Consider the following 15,210-nt stretch of genomic DNA (forward strand, 5'->3'; position numbering starts at 1 on the left):
AATTTAGGATCACAAGATTCAAAAATCTTCTTTATTTTCTAAAACTTCGTGCCAAGTCAAACCATGTTACTCTTTGTGAAACGGAGGAAATAACTTTTTACTTTCTTCAAGCTCAAGTAATCATAAAATTTACAATGGAATACGGATAATGATCTATTTCTTTTGTCACTTACAAAAAACTACCATTTCACATGTTACAATATTTAGTTCAAATGTGATTTTTTTTTATATAAAGATAAAACTTAATTTTATTTTTTTTATAAATAAATTAATATTTAGGATTTTAACAGATTTTTTCACTTTAGTTTTCTACAATACTCCCCTAAACGTATAAGTTATCTTCGTTTATTTTTACTTATCATGTTTCACTTTTTGAGCGTCAACTTTGACCAACATCTCTGCCATACTAAATAACGAAATAATAAAACGTTATTCACAGTACCGTTATATACTTTTACTTACCCCGTCAATTATTAAATTTTCCTTGTTAGAATTTATGAATAAAAACATGTAAACTTTTGATTCTTCTCTCCATGATCATTAACTCTTCATCTTTGCTTTGTTCTTTTATGAAAAAGTTTTAGTAAAATCCTATCACTAATATTAATTTGTCTATCATTATAATATTATTTAATAAGTATATATAATAAATAATGTTTAATATAAATAATAATACAAAAGACGAATAAATGAATTCTTTTTGAATCTGCATCTTAACTGACATAATAGGAGAGAAAAATTAACCCTAAGGAATGATTAAAACTATTTCTCTTTCTAAATTTTTTTCGAGCTTGAATGGACGGAATACTTATTGGAGTTTTACTACGAATGTTGAGCCAAACTTTGATTACAGTCGAGGTATGCAACTCACCAGTGGCGAAGCCATAAATTTCACAAAAAGTGTCCAGAAATAACACAATATAATCTATTTTCAAAAAGTAGAACTAGTGAAATTTGAACATACAAGCACTATCTCATTCCAAGAAGGTAAAACCATTGGGCCACAATAGCTTGTTGTGTTAACGGTGTGCAAAATATATTATTTACTTGTATACACGGTATTTTTTTTCCGATGAAGGGTGTCCAATTTGGACACCCTTGACCACCATGTTGCTACGCCACTGCGACTCACCACTTGGAGACCAAGACTTATTGGTTTGCGGATAACTGGCAGATCATCACCGAAAGAGTTGAGCTTCTCTGTGTATTTCTTTTTTCTTCTTCCTTCAGTCGTATAAAGACTCTTTTATATTGGCACGAGCTAGGGCTTGAGCGTACTTTGATCTTCAAGTAATTCTAGCGAATCTTTTGGGCTTGAAGAGGATGGGTTGAGCTCGTCTTGTCAACGTAAGAGACTGCCGCAAATGTAATTGGACTCCAGTCATACAGTCTAACTATGCATAGATGAAAAAGTGCATAAATACAAACAGAGAGGTTGCAAAATGCAACTCTGAGAATCCACTTTACTCTTCTAAACAAATTACTGAAAGTTGCACTATATTACAGTAAGTTCACTTTTGCAATGTTAAAAAAGCATAAATATTTTATATACACTGCTTATTACAACAGGAAAAGTAAATTGCTTTCAAGTCTGATGAAGGATCAGAGAAAGATTATTTACACAGAAATTGGAAGGAGAGTGGAGCTCTACGTCCTTCAAGCGACTAGAGGGAATTTCGCCTTCCATAGGTCCTAGTGACAGCTCCAGACTGATCAGAAATCTGATTTTTCTCCTTTTCCTTTAGTGAATGTACCATCCAACAACCGTCCCTCCAATATGTATAGAATACTTCAGGGATATGTGAAACTTTCCAAGCATCAGCACCTAGTTTTTCTGGACGCAATGTCATGATAAATTCATCAGGCATGTCAAAAAATTCAAGAACCTTCAGATTTAGGAGGTACTCGATTCCAGTTGGCACAGTTTCAAGCAAAGCACATCTCTGGATAACCAGCTTCTCAAGATGAGGTACTGCACCTTCGCCGATTGTCACCTGCCTTAGTCCTTCCAGCTTGTCCAAATTTAAAAGCTTAAGCCTTTGAAATTTCCCTTGCTCAAAGTAGAGTTCCTTTCCTGTGTATCCTACAAGAAATTCAAGATGGACAAGATTGGGCAAATCTTGTAGATATTTCAGTGGATCTTCTGTTAAATGAGTCCACCTGAAGTAAATTTTGACCAAGGAATTAAGATCTTGAATCCACGCAGGCAACATAACAATGTGTCCTGTCAAATACAGGCGCTGAAGAAGAGGCGGAGGAGACGACAGATAAGAAAGATCAAGGATCTCATGCTCTTCCACTGATTTAAGATTTAAAGACTCAAGCTTGTGGAGCTTTTGAATTGATGAGCACACAGTCCAACCATCTTCTTTTCTCAACTTCAGAATACAAAGTCGTCTCAGTTCACCCAACATTCCTACTTCTTTAAGTATGCCACTGCCAGGGGTTGCCTCAATATACACAAGTTTCTGCAAGGCTCTCAAAGCTCCAATTCCTCGGAAAGCCTTAAAACCTGGTGAACAATTGTAAGGAAGATACGAATAGGATACGTGGCTATAGACTAAAAGGTGACGGAGATTTTCAAGTTTTAAAATCTCCACAGGCAACTCAGTGACATATGTCTGCTTCAGATCTAATATTTCTAGCTGTTTGAGTCTTCCAATGGATCTTGGAAGCACTTTCACATTGGTATTCCTCAAGCTTAAATACCTTAAGTGAAACAATTGGAAGACTGTCTCTGGAATCATATTTAGAGGAGCTCCTCTCAAATCTAAAACTCTTAGCATCCGGGAGCTACCAAGCACTTGACTTATGCAAGACAAGGACTGTGGATCTGCTACACCAAATGTAAGCAAAGAGCGAAGTTTAGTGACTGACCTTTTCACTTGTAGGTTGCCCAACATGCCATGCATTGACAGCCATCGAGTTTTTTCAGGCCACAATTTATTATGCTCATCCACTGTTGCAGTGAAGTTATCATCTCTTGATTTTGAAAGAATAAGCTCGCGGTATAAATCATGAATCCTACCCAATTTCATGCTACCGTCATCATTGTACTGCACTGGATGGATCAAGCTTCTGTTGATGAGCTCATTGAGATAGCTGTCTGCAACGTCTTCAACTGTCCTCCGTACTTTTTGTTTTACAAATCCTTCCGTTATCCACCGGTAGATCAGTGTATTGCGCTCAATTAGATGATCCTCAGGATAGATACTCAAATACAGGAAACATGGCTTAAGATAGTAGGGGAGATCATTGAAACTGAGTAACAAAACTATTCTCATACTCTCAAATTTGTCATTGCTATCCAGCTCAGGACCAAGGCTGTGATTAAGCATTCCCCATTCCCTAATGTTGTTCCTGTTCTTTGTAGCCAAAACCCCACCAACGGCCACAACAGCCAGCGGCAGTCCACCACATTTTTTCAAGATGTTCCTTGAAATGCTCTCCAAGTGTGAAGGACATGAATAACCATGAAATGCCTTTTGGCAGAAAAGAATCCATGACTCTTCAGTAGACAAGGGTTTCACCTCATAAACATAGCCATTGGTCTCTATGCTACAGAAGGAAGCCACATCCAAAAGACGTGTTGTGAGGATAACACGACTTCCATTATTTACATCAGGCAATGCATGTCTGATAGCTTCCCAAGCTTGAATGGTCCAGACATCATCAAAAACTAGCACATACGTTCTCGATTGGAGGAATACTTTTGCTATTGTTTTTAGCCTGTTACTACTCATGGTGTTTAGACCTTCAGGTGCTGGCTGCTTCACTTCATCATAGAGCTGTTGAATCATATCTTTCAAAACTTCCTCAACCTTGAAGGACTTGGAAACTGTTATCCAAGCAAGGCTACTGAAGTTTTTCTTGACTGCTGCATCCTCGTACACTTTCTTAACCAGGGTGGTCTTTCCTGAACCTCCCATCCCCACCACTGAAACCACTTTAAGTCTAGGATCATCCTCCACGAGCCAACCGATTAGCTGCTGTGTGGGATTTTCAATGCCCACAAGCTCAGCTTCTTCTAACAATAATGCATCACCTCTGCGATCATTTGCAGTATCGTAGGCATGGTTAGAATATGAACCTTGCTCCGGGACATAAAATTTGTAACGGTACCTATGATGGCCCATTGCAATATTGTCAACTCTTGATTTGATGGCTTGGATTTCAATGACAAGTTTATGGCGGAATTTGATGTTTCTGATTGAGAAAACCAATTTAGCAATGAAACAACAAGATCCACGGTAGTGATGATCATACGACAAGAGCATGGACTCATCAAGAACATCCTCAATGTCATTGGCGACATCTCTCACTTGCCTAACCCAGACTTTGACCTCAGCATCTCCCTCTTCGAAAGCATCAGCCACACCAAGAAAGGCAATCATTCTCTCTAATTCATCTTTGATATACTGGATATCATGCTTGACTCCCTGAAGCAATATTGCTTCTTCCGCTAATAAGTTTGTGAGTTTGTCAAGTAAGAAAACGACAGCACAGTCTGCCATCTCTACCTGATCTTCACAAGTGTCTATGCTCATCTCTTTTTGTAATGAAAATAAGAACCGCCCCATCTTCCTGGTAAATTCTTATGAAGAGGCAAAACTCAAAACAAAAACAAGTCAATCTGGGAATATTCTATATTGTGGTCCCCTGATTTAGTCACTGAAGCTGCACTCCTTATGCATTAAGAAGACCTTGGACAGACTAGAGTAGAAATTTCAGAACAATTACTCAGAAAGGTTTAGCAAACACAAGTAATTAGGTCAAATTACAAGGAACTTCTCTGGAAATTTTGGGAACTCCTTATTAAACTAATAGCTAAACTTACTCTGGCTGTCTTCTGCCAGAGTTTGACTCAACAAAACGATATATTATTTTTGTTTGGTAAAGTCCCACGTTGGAATAAAATACTCTCTAATAAGGCGACTCCGTATCCAAGAACTTAAACTCAAGACCTTTTGATTAAAAATGAGGGAGTAGTTATCTCTGCACCACAACTCTAATCCGTAACAAAAGGATATAGATAGAAGCTTAAGATGAAAACTTACTTAATCTGATGGAGCAGCTCTTCTTCTAGGTTACCAAAAACTAGCAGAGGGAGAAGAGATAGCAGACATGATGATAAGTATGTGGCTCCAAATGTTACCTTAGTTGGTATGTGTCACAAAGTCAAGACAGTTTCAAGTGATGAAGAACATTGAATATTCTCAATTGTTGAGTGGGAAAATGACTCATCACCAATTCTATGTTTTTTTTTGAGATAAGTGTCAAAAACACACCTAAACTATACCCTTTTTTAGTTTCATACCTAAACTATTGAGAGTGTGAGTTTCATACCTAAACTATCACTTTTTAGTTTGAGAAACACACCTCTGAGGTGTGTGTAATGCACTCTCTCTTTTATTTGAAAAATCTTTGACACATGACATTCCACATAGATAAAATATTCCACCTTAACAAAAATTAAATAATAAATTATTAATATTAATAAAAAAATTAAAGTATTACCATCCCCCCAATATATATATATATTTTTTTTAAAATTAAATTATTTGTCTTACCCCATTCCACCACCTCCTCCCCGTACCCTCCCCCCCAACAATCCCCGTCCTTTTTTTAGAAAAAAAACCACTCACTCATTCCCCAAAAAAAATTATATTATTTTATTTTTAAAAAAAATTCTACCCCATCCTATTTAACCCTCCACTTCTAATTTATTTATTTATTTTACATTTTTTTCGTTTTGTATTATATATGTACATATATTTCTAGGATTATTTTTTTACTTGTGTACCGTATATAACATAAATAAAAAAATTATTTTAAAAAAGTCTTGCGGCGGCAAGTAACAAATATTTTTGATATATATATATGTATGTATGTATATGTAACACAAAACGAGAAAAGAAATTGGAAGCGGAGGGTTATGTGACTAGTGGATAGAATTATTTTTAAAAAAATTAAATAATATCTAAATTAGAATTGGAAGGGGGGATGAAGTAAAAAAAATTATTTATAAAAGAAATTTAAACAAACAAAAAAATGGGTCAGGGGGGTGGGGGGTGGAGGGAGAGGAAGTGATGGAGTGTGGGGTAAGAAAAATATTTTACTTTTTTATTTTATAAAATAAATAAATTGGATATTAATTTTAATCTTTAATTTTAACTAATACTAATAATTTATTTATTTTTTGTCAAAGTGAAATGTTTTGTCCATATGGAGTGTGGTGTGACAATTTTTTAAAATAAAAGAGAGAATGTATTACACACACCATGGTGAGAGTGGTATAAAAGAGAGAGGTGTGTTTCTCAAACTAATAAGTGATAGTTTAGGTATGAAACTCACACTCTCAATAGTTTAGGTATGAAACTCAAAAAAGAGGTATAGTTTAGGTGTGTTTTTGAAACTTATCTCTTTTTTTTTACAAATAGTAAGTATAGAAGTTGACAGACACTTTTAGTGGCATTTGCAAATAATGTGTATGTACATGTAAATGATTTGACATCTCATTATTTAGTCAATCAAGTGACCAGTAAACTAGTTTAGAACTAGTAAAGTACAATATCAAAATGAGCTCAAGTAGAAGCAAATGAACTGAGTTGGTTAGAAAGAGCTATACTACTAATGTGTCTAGGCGATTTTTCAAACGCAAATTGAGATTTAGTCCGTCCTAATATAGAAAATGCAAAAAGAGAAGAAGGAGATTTGACCATAAAAACAAAAGAAAATTATTATTTTTAGAATTTTTAAAGTTGAAATTAGAGTTGTGTTTAATCATTTTTTAAAAAATAAATAGAATTTGGATGTATTTTAAAAAAAATATATGGTTTATACATAAGTTGGAATTTTTTGAAGTTAGAATTGAAAATAAAGTTGCGATTGATTACCGCTTGTAAATAGTATTTGGTTGTTGGAATGTACTTTTTCTTAAACAAACATGAAATATAATTCAAATGCGCTTATTTTTTTTATTATATAAAGATAACAAATTTGGAAAAGAAAAATATAGTGACAGTGAAAAAGATGAATTTTCAAATACAACTAAAATTGCATATATAATTTTCATGGCCAGCGGTTGTTTTTCAAGTATAAAATGAAAAAAATTTCATTGCCAAACATATATATCATCTCCCTTCGTATAAACAACAATAGTTGTTAGAGGCTAAGTTGAAAGAGAAAATCATTATAAATAGCTATCACTGTAGTGTGCACGGGTCCTACCCCGAACCACAATAATTTATTATATACAATCTTATTTTGCCAAAGACGATTTTCACATCTCAAACTTAAGAGCTCCTAATCATATGAAACCAACTTTACTCTTATCCAAAACTCCCCTTCTTTAGATACATTTATTCCTTCCTAAAGTTACATGACAACAACGAGGAGTCATGAACAAGCGCAAAGGCTTGAAATTCACCCACTCATTCGAAATGAGCTACTAATTTGGAGTACAAGCGCGAAGGCATGAGACGGGAATGTCTTCACCATTTGATATTGCATTATAAAGAGCTTCTATTGCATCAATAGTGGAAATGAGATTTACTTTCCCTTTTCACCTTTTTTCTTAATTATGGAATTAAAGTTATATAAAAAATGAACCGACAAAGTGTTTGTTCACGAAAATTGTTATAGTTTCTATAGTTCAGTTGTGCCTCTCACGGTTGAATGTGAATTTTTTTTTAATGCATTTTTTCTCTACAAAATTTATGACAGTGATAATTATACGAGAAACGTATGAACTAGAAAGAGTACTTACCAATCTACTCCATCAATTTGTATCAAGGAGAAGAGATACCAGACATGATAATATTATTCTTCTAATTTGTGTTTGAAATCCTAGCATAGGTTCAGCAGGGGCGGCTCAACATAATTTGTGGCCTAAAGCGAAATTTTTATTAGAGGCCTAAAATCTATATAAATTTTATCTATATCTATTTATTTTTCTAAATTTCTAGATGTAAATTACTACTTAATATCTTTTATATAAATGATTTTTCAAACACTTTTTTTTTTAATTATTAGTTTTAAGTAAGATTTTATCAATTCAACATTGAAAAACATCCTTTTATTGAGACAATTATTATATGAATTATTAACACAATTTTATAAGTAATAAGTTGATAAACTTTAAGGGGTCGTTTGGTTTGAAAATGAGTTATGATGGGATAAGTTATGTTGGGATAAGTTATGTTGGGATTAGTTATGATGGGATAAGTTGTGTTGGGATTATTTTTTATTGAGTGTTTGGTTTGTTATATTCAAAATAATAAATTTTAAGAACAATTTATTTATTTACAAAAATGCCCTTCATTAAGGTAAAAAGTGATACAACAAAAGGGTTGAAAGAGACATTTTTGTCATTTACCTATTTTATCCCGGGATAAGTTATCCCGGGATTACTATACCACCCAAGGAGAGGGATAACTTATCCCGGTACTAATTATTAATCCCGGGATAAGTTATCCCGAACTTGCCTAATAATTTGTAATGCACTTTGTTCAACAATTTTCAACTATTGATTCATATTTTTGAGAGTGTATTACTCTAACTATCAAAGATTTGAAGAAATAGAGTGCAAAAAGAGTTACAAAGGATAAATAATATGAGTGTTAACGAAGAAAATGTAAGAATCCAAAACAATGTTTCCTTAATTTCTTCTATTTGAATGGGGTTAAGATACATAATTTTTTATTTATAAAAAATTGAGGCCCCCAATTTACCAATGCCTAAAATTTTATAGGCAAGAGCCGGCCCTGAATTAGGTTGGTAGTTGGTAATGTGTCACAAAGTCAATGCAGGTCAAATGATCAAGAACATTGAACATAGAAGTTTACATGCACTTTAAGTGGCATTTGCAAATATTGTTTGTCTATATATGAATGATTTGATATCTCATTATTTAGTCAATCAAGTGATCTAAAAACTAATTTAGAACTAGTATAGTAACAATATCAAAATGAGCTTAAGTGGAAGCAAATGAACTGAATTTGTTTTTTAGAAAGAGTTTTACTCCTAATGTGTTGGGAGGCTTTCCGGTGCAATATGAATAGATAGTCACATAATATCATAGATAAAATCTCACATACGAGCTATTACATATTATTATTTCTTATAATAATATACATCATATATATTATTTTTTACGAATAATTTTAAACATCTTATAAATATTTTCATCAAGATTTATTTAAAATATTTATTTATGAAGCAAAAAAGCTCCAAGCAAAAAGTATTCTGAACAAAAACTATTTTGAACATGAACGTTATTTTATTCTCCTTCCCCACCCTGTCTTTTGATTTTATTTTCATGTATGTTTAATAATCAAACCAAATCGATAGCAACCAAATAGATAAATGTATATTAAATCAGATTTGATTTTAATAATTTAAAAAAGAATTAAATTGATTTGATTTTAATTTTGGGCTAATAACTGACCCAAATGTCAATTTTCTTGCCAATAATTTCCTAGTTGTCTATCAAGAATTAAAAAAATCTCACAACCTTTCAATTGACCTGAATGCTATTGATATCTTTTGAATAACTAGTATACCTAAAACGGAGTAGAGTAACTTTGTGGCTATTCAGGCAATAATAAACTTTTGAATTGTATATAACATAACTTTAAAGCATGAATATAACATTATTTAGGGAAATTGCAATTATATTAAATTATTAAGTTAATCATTGAGATAATTTGCATATAGGAAACCCAAGATCAAATTAAAAATAGTAAATGCTACTACTGTCCATAATTTATTAGATGAAAAAAGAAGAAGATTCTGATGTAAAATTTACAATAAATTGAATTATGAGATAATCAAAATCTCTTTCTATTCCAGCAGTCATTAGCATGTTTAGGCATATCGTGAAAGTCCACCATTATAGTCCCTCTCTTGTCTTCCCTTTGTTCTGTCATCCTTTCCTCAAATTTCCTCTTGGTTGATTCAAACTTCATCTCTATGTTTTTGATACTTTGTATTTCTTTTTGCACTAATCTCACAATTGCAGAGCTTTGTGCTATTCTCTCGATTGGTTTTGTAATTGCACGACAATTGCTTTGTTTTTGTAGTGAGCAATTTGAAAGAAGTTGTTTTTTTATGAGGAGCAACTTGTACAGTTGGTTTCTGATTTGTAGGTGAAGTAATCTGATGTGTTTCTATGTCACTTTGTCTTTTTTTTCTCAAATTGTTTTTGCTTGATTACTTCATCTTCATCATCAACATCAAGAATCAAGTAATCGTGGTCTTTAAAGTTCATCATTTTGTTGAATATTCTATTTATGCATTTTCTTAAAGTGCACGAGATATATCACAAATTTTTATTTTTCCTGAATTATGAGAGTCTTATTTATAGTTATAGGCTGAAAAAATTGTGATAAGGACAATTTCTTTTGGCCAATTATATTGAATTGACATAGTCATTTGATTGGCCGGCCTAAACATGTCATTTATACACGTCGTGCATTTTCTTTAATTTTAATTTGACAAGGCATGCTATGCCATTTTGATATGTGACATAATTATATTAGCTCCTTCAATAGACTTGACGTGTCACATCATTTCACACGTGATGCCAATTTAGTGACCTCATCATTTGTAGCTCAATTAAATGGACAATCCAACAAAGTTTGACCATTAATAAAAAGGGAAAATTACAAACAAATATTCATGTTATATTTACTGAATCCTGAACAATGTAACGATCAAAGTAATGTACAAATACATTGATGAATGTATCAGGGCATACTTTAACACTAGATATATGTATCTTTAATATCATATACATGTATATATGCACGAAAACACTAAATACTTGATACAAGATACACTGATGAAATTGATATCATATATACTAAATGAAACTAATATGGATACACATATTCATGAAATTGATACTAGATACACATATACACAAAATTTGTAAAACTCAAATGCATTCTGAAATACAGATACATAGGGAGAGAGGCGAGCGAAAGAGTAAATATATCTCATAATATATCTATATCTCATATAAATGTGAATTATGCTTGAATACAACGTATTTGAAATAAATTACACCTAATTTTACTTGCGTATTCCGGAGATACATATACCCAAGATAATTATTTTGGCAAATAAAGTAAAATTGTTATTTCAACATGTAATTAACATAAATAATAGTGTGCTTTGCGTTGTTTCATCTCAATAAAATTCAAAATTATTGGATTCAAATAATTAATTAACTTATATTCATTCCCTATATTTATTTGGATAGTATATTTTGATTATCTTTTACTTTTATATAATTTGAGTTTCTTATGGATTTAAATGTAGTAACATTTTGTCATCCACAATTGAAATCCGATGAACAAATTGCTCAACAAAAATGAGTACACTTATATTTTATTTGTATGTAGTTAATATTCATAGGAACGGAGCTACGGTTGTTCATTGAAAAACTATCCTATACATAAAAGTCAAATTTTACTTCATATTGATATGTTTAGAATTTTGGACACCCTCTTTTCGTGTTTAGACTCTAAACTTTAGGTGTCAAAAGAGATTAAGAGGTAAGAGTATTGGATAACAAGACAATTTAGATATTTGCAGTATTTTTGTCCATTCTATTGTAGTTTACTTCGATTTTATCAAACTTCAATTTGATATTTCGATGTGCATATGCTAATTTTAATTTATATAGTAACAATAAATGCACAATTTTTTTTAATATCCTACTTAGGTTACTTTGATCCTTCCAAGTGTGCTATTACTTCAGCAGATCTGACTTTGGGGGGTTTGGGCTTTAGAGTGAGCCGCCCTTGTTCCTAAAAACATATAGGAAAAAGAAAAAAAAATAAACTAAATTTGTGGGCGGGTCCTAAACAATATAGGAAAAGGAAAAAATAATTTAGTAAATTTGTGGGCAGTCCTAAAAAATATTGGAAAAAGGGAAAAAATTTCTAAAAATCGTACAATTCAAAAATGGAAATTATTGAAAAGGTTAATTTTGTAGCACTCCTAGTCCTAAAAGATATGAAAAAAAGTTTCCAAAAAAATCTTATAAGAGGGGTTTGATGAGTTAAAGTTTCTTATTACACTTTTAACAAATTACTTTTTTTCCTTTCATAATTGTTGTTCTTGTTCGAGTGAGTGTGAGAAGAATGGATATTGAAAGAGTTTTCATGAGTTGTTACAAGATCGAGGAGCAGCCTGACGATATTTTCAACTTGATCGAATTAGCTCTGCGTGTTGGCGCATTCAAGTATCAGCCACAGTTCGAAAAGCGCAAAGCCAGGATAATCAAGTTCCTCATGAATCCCTCCATAACATCAACTGATGATGATTATGATGATGAGGAAGAGGTTATCGAGGACAATGTTGGTGATCAAGATGACGTGACCAGTGTTGAAGAGCCTGAGAAAGAAGAAGAAGATGGGTTAGGAACACAACAAATAACTGCAGAAAGCAACAAACCCTTGGTGACGAAGATTAGAATAGTCATCCGCAAGTCTGTACAAGTTGCTGCTGCGGAGAAACAGAACAATTGCAATGCAATAACAGAAAGCAGCACGGAGTTGAAGAAAACTGACTTGGTTCAACAATTGGATAAACAAGGAACACCACACTCCCATAATAGTACTACTATGCCATCAAGAAAGAGGATGAAAGAGTCCACCAAACGAGTACAAGTTGCTCCTCCTCGTGTAAGACTTCTTTCTGATTTATCTTTCGATAAGCACCTTGACAGAGACAAGCAGAGCCACAAAGGTTTCAAGAAGATGGAGAGTGATTATCACATAGAAAATAAGAGAGAAGAAGGAGCACAAAAGACCCATACCCAATGCAGGAGAAAAGAGTGCACCACTGGTTCAACAAAGAGCATGCTGTCGCCGTTGATGAAGATGAATGTACAAGTTTCTCCTCCTCTTCATCCAAAACAAAGCAAATGCAGTTCAAGTACAAGACCAATGCAGAAAACATCACAAAGCTCTGCAGTTGCAAGACCAATGCATAGAGAAACACAAAGTGACAGTGATATGAAGAAGAAATTTGAATTAAGCAAGAGGAAGTTTGAGGAAAGGTTAGCAGATCAAAGGGAAGCCAAGAGACGGATTGTAGTGGTAGACTTTCATCAAATGCCTAAATCTGCTAATGACCCTCCTGCCCCCAAGCGCTGTTGGAATAGGAAAAGGTTTTGAGATTATGATGATTCGAGTTGTTGTAAATTTCTCACCAGAATTTTTGTTCTTACTTTTTTGTCTTCTAATTTGGATAGTATCAACATTCACTTCATTTTTTGTATGTATGAATGATCTTTTACTTTGAAATAGAGAAGTTACATTCATAAAAACAGCTCGAAGGACATGATTACTTATGTCCTGGCTCTACGTTTTCTCTTGGCTAGTCGAGCCACATGATTACTTAAAACATCAGGAGCCAACAAACTGATTACACTTTTCTCTACAGAAAATCGATCACCTATTTAAGCAAGAAATAATTATTAAGTAAAGGGGCTCTCTAATCTGTAAGACTGTAACTAGTAACTAACACATCCCCTTTTCATAGTCATACATTCACAAACTTAATCAGCTCTAAGTTCAAATTTAATATAGAAAGACTTGCTGGAGACAAGACATCTGAAAGTAGATTGGTTCATCTCAAATTACTAATGAGAGAAGTAATAAACAAGACTTATTTTGCAAGACAACAAAACTAAAATTACCTTATGAAGAATAAGTAAATGCAAAGGCCGTATACTTCTCATTTAACATAGCAAGGATTTTTACTGTCAAATGTTGAATTAATAAGAGCAGAGATTCTTAGGAGCACCTTCGCCTCATTTTCCTGTAGTTTGGTTTGTTTCCAGTTCTTCAATGAATTAGAATGCTTCCGCTGTTCTCCTTATTAGCAGTATTCATGCCTGCATTCTTACTCTATCTCTGGCACAAAAAGTCATCAACCATTGGAATCGAGTGAAATACTGACCTGAGGATGATCTCGTGAGCTTGAAAAAAGATAGTTGTCTCAAGGTTAAGTTCAGCATCCCATTCTAACCAAGTGAAGATGCACTAACTCCAGATATCATAGGTATACTGATAATAAAGATATTTCTTATTTGTGCCAAACAACTGTTACTGTTCAAGATGTGCTAAAGAAATATTGAATGATTATAAGAAGAAACTGAAGACATAGATGAATAAACGATCTTTTGTTTTGTATTTTAGTTATTTGCCAGCAGTAGTAAAGTAGCAATATCAGAATGAGATTCTAATAAATGAAAGTAAGTTTTGGAACTCTGTACCGCTATTTGTTGCAGGTAAACCCAGTCAAATTGCTTGGATGAGCTAGATATTAGATGCCTCGAAATAGACCATCTCGCTCCATTTAAAACACAACCAGTTGCCCTGCCAAGCTCATTTTGGCTGAAGCTAAAGTGAAACAGAAAATCCTTATAGATTGCTACCACTTCAATTGCATCCAAGCTCCACCGGTAATGCTATTGGTAAATGAATAAACGTCAGTCCACCCCCTGCAACTAATAGTATACACTATCAGTTAAAACATATACAGTTGCATTTGGATAACAAACCCAAATCAACTCAGTTTCGGACAACTGATAAAGGGAACAAATAGCTTGTAATGCCACAGAGTGAGGACTTTCTAAGTCAATGTTGAATTAAAAGAAACTCAAATCTTGAGACCTATAAAGTAATGATGTTCTGTTTTCCTAATCTACATTAAGAAAATCCATTTCATTATCTGGATTATTTTTCATATATTGCATAGCCATAAATAATGCCAAGGTCTGGTAGTTCTGTCATAGTATTTTGGGATCCATATGCATTTATTCCTCCACACAATACATGGCAACAGCAAGCAGTGAACAACTACTATTAATGGAACTTCTTCATACCCAAAATACAAGGTAAAAAAAGAAATATTTACACCAGATCAGAACAAAAGATACCCAAACTCCCTAATTCCAGATAGAGCAGTCTTATGTATGTAAACCCAACCCTCATCACAAAATAGTGCTTCAGTCTTCAGTTATTGGCAAATTTATCACACAAATATGTACGGTCAAGACCTTCAATTTTGAACAGAAACGAACTAGTGGATGCACTAATTAGATCTAAAATGCTATAAACCAGCAATTTAACACACTTCCTTCACGAATCAATTCAAAATGGCAATTCTTAGCAGTCAGGCCATTGTACT

The 15,210-nt window shown here is 33.2% G+C and overlaps 1 protein-coding gene across 1 annotated transcript; it reads right to left on the reverse strand.

Moving 5' to 3' along the window:
• Positions 1-1,384: 1,384 nt before the first annotated feature.
• On the reverse strand, positions 1,385-5,244 carry LOC102584726 (disease resistance protein RPM1-like). Its single transcript, XM_006366451.2, has 2 exons — positions 5,058-5,244; positions 1,385-4,713 (listed from the first exon to the last, which is right to left on the reverse strand). Exon 2 carries the CDS (start codon positions 4,578-4,580, stop codon positions 1,665-1,667), a length of 2,916 nt encoding a protein of 971 aa, XP_006366513.2. The 5' UTR covers positions 4,581-4,713; positions 5,058-5,244; the 3' UTR covers positions 1,385-1,664.
• Between the last annotated feature and the right edge of the window lie 9,966 nt (positions 5,245-15,210).

The sequence above is a fragment of the Solanum tuberosum genome, unplaced genomic scaffold (genome assembly GCF_000226075.1).
Source record: "Solanum tuberosum cultivar DM 1-3 516 R44 unplaced genomic scaffold, SolTub_3.0 scf00608, whole genome shotgun sequence".
Classification (NCBI taxonomy): Eukaryota; Viridiplantae; Streptophyta; class Magnoliopsida; order Solanales; family Solanaceae; genus Solanum; species Solanum tuberosum.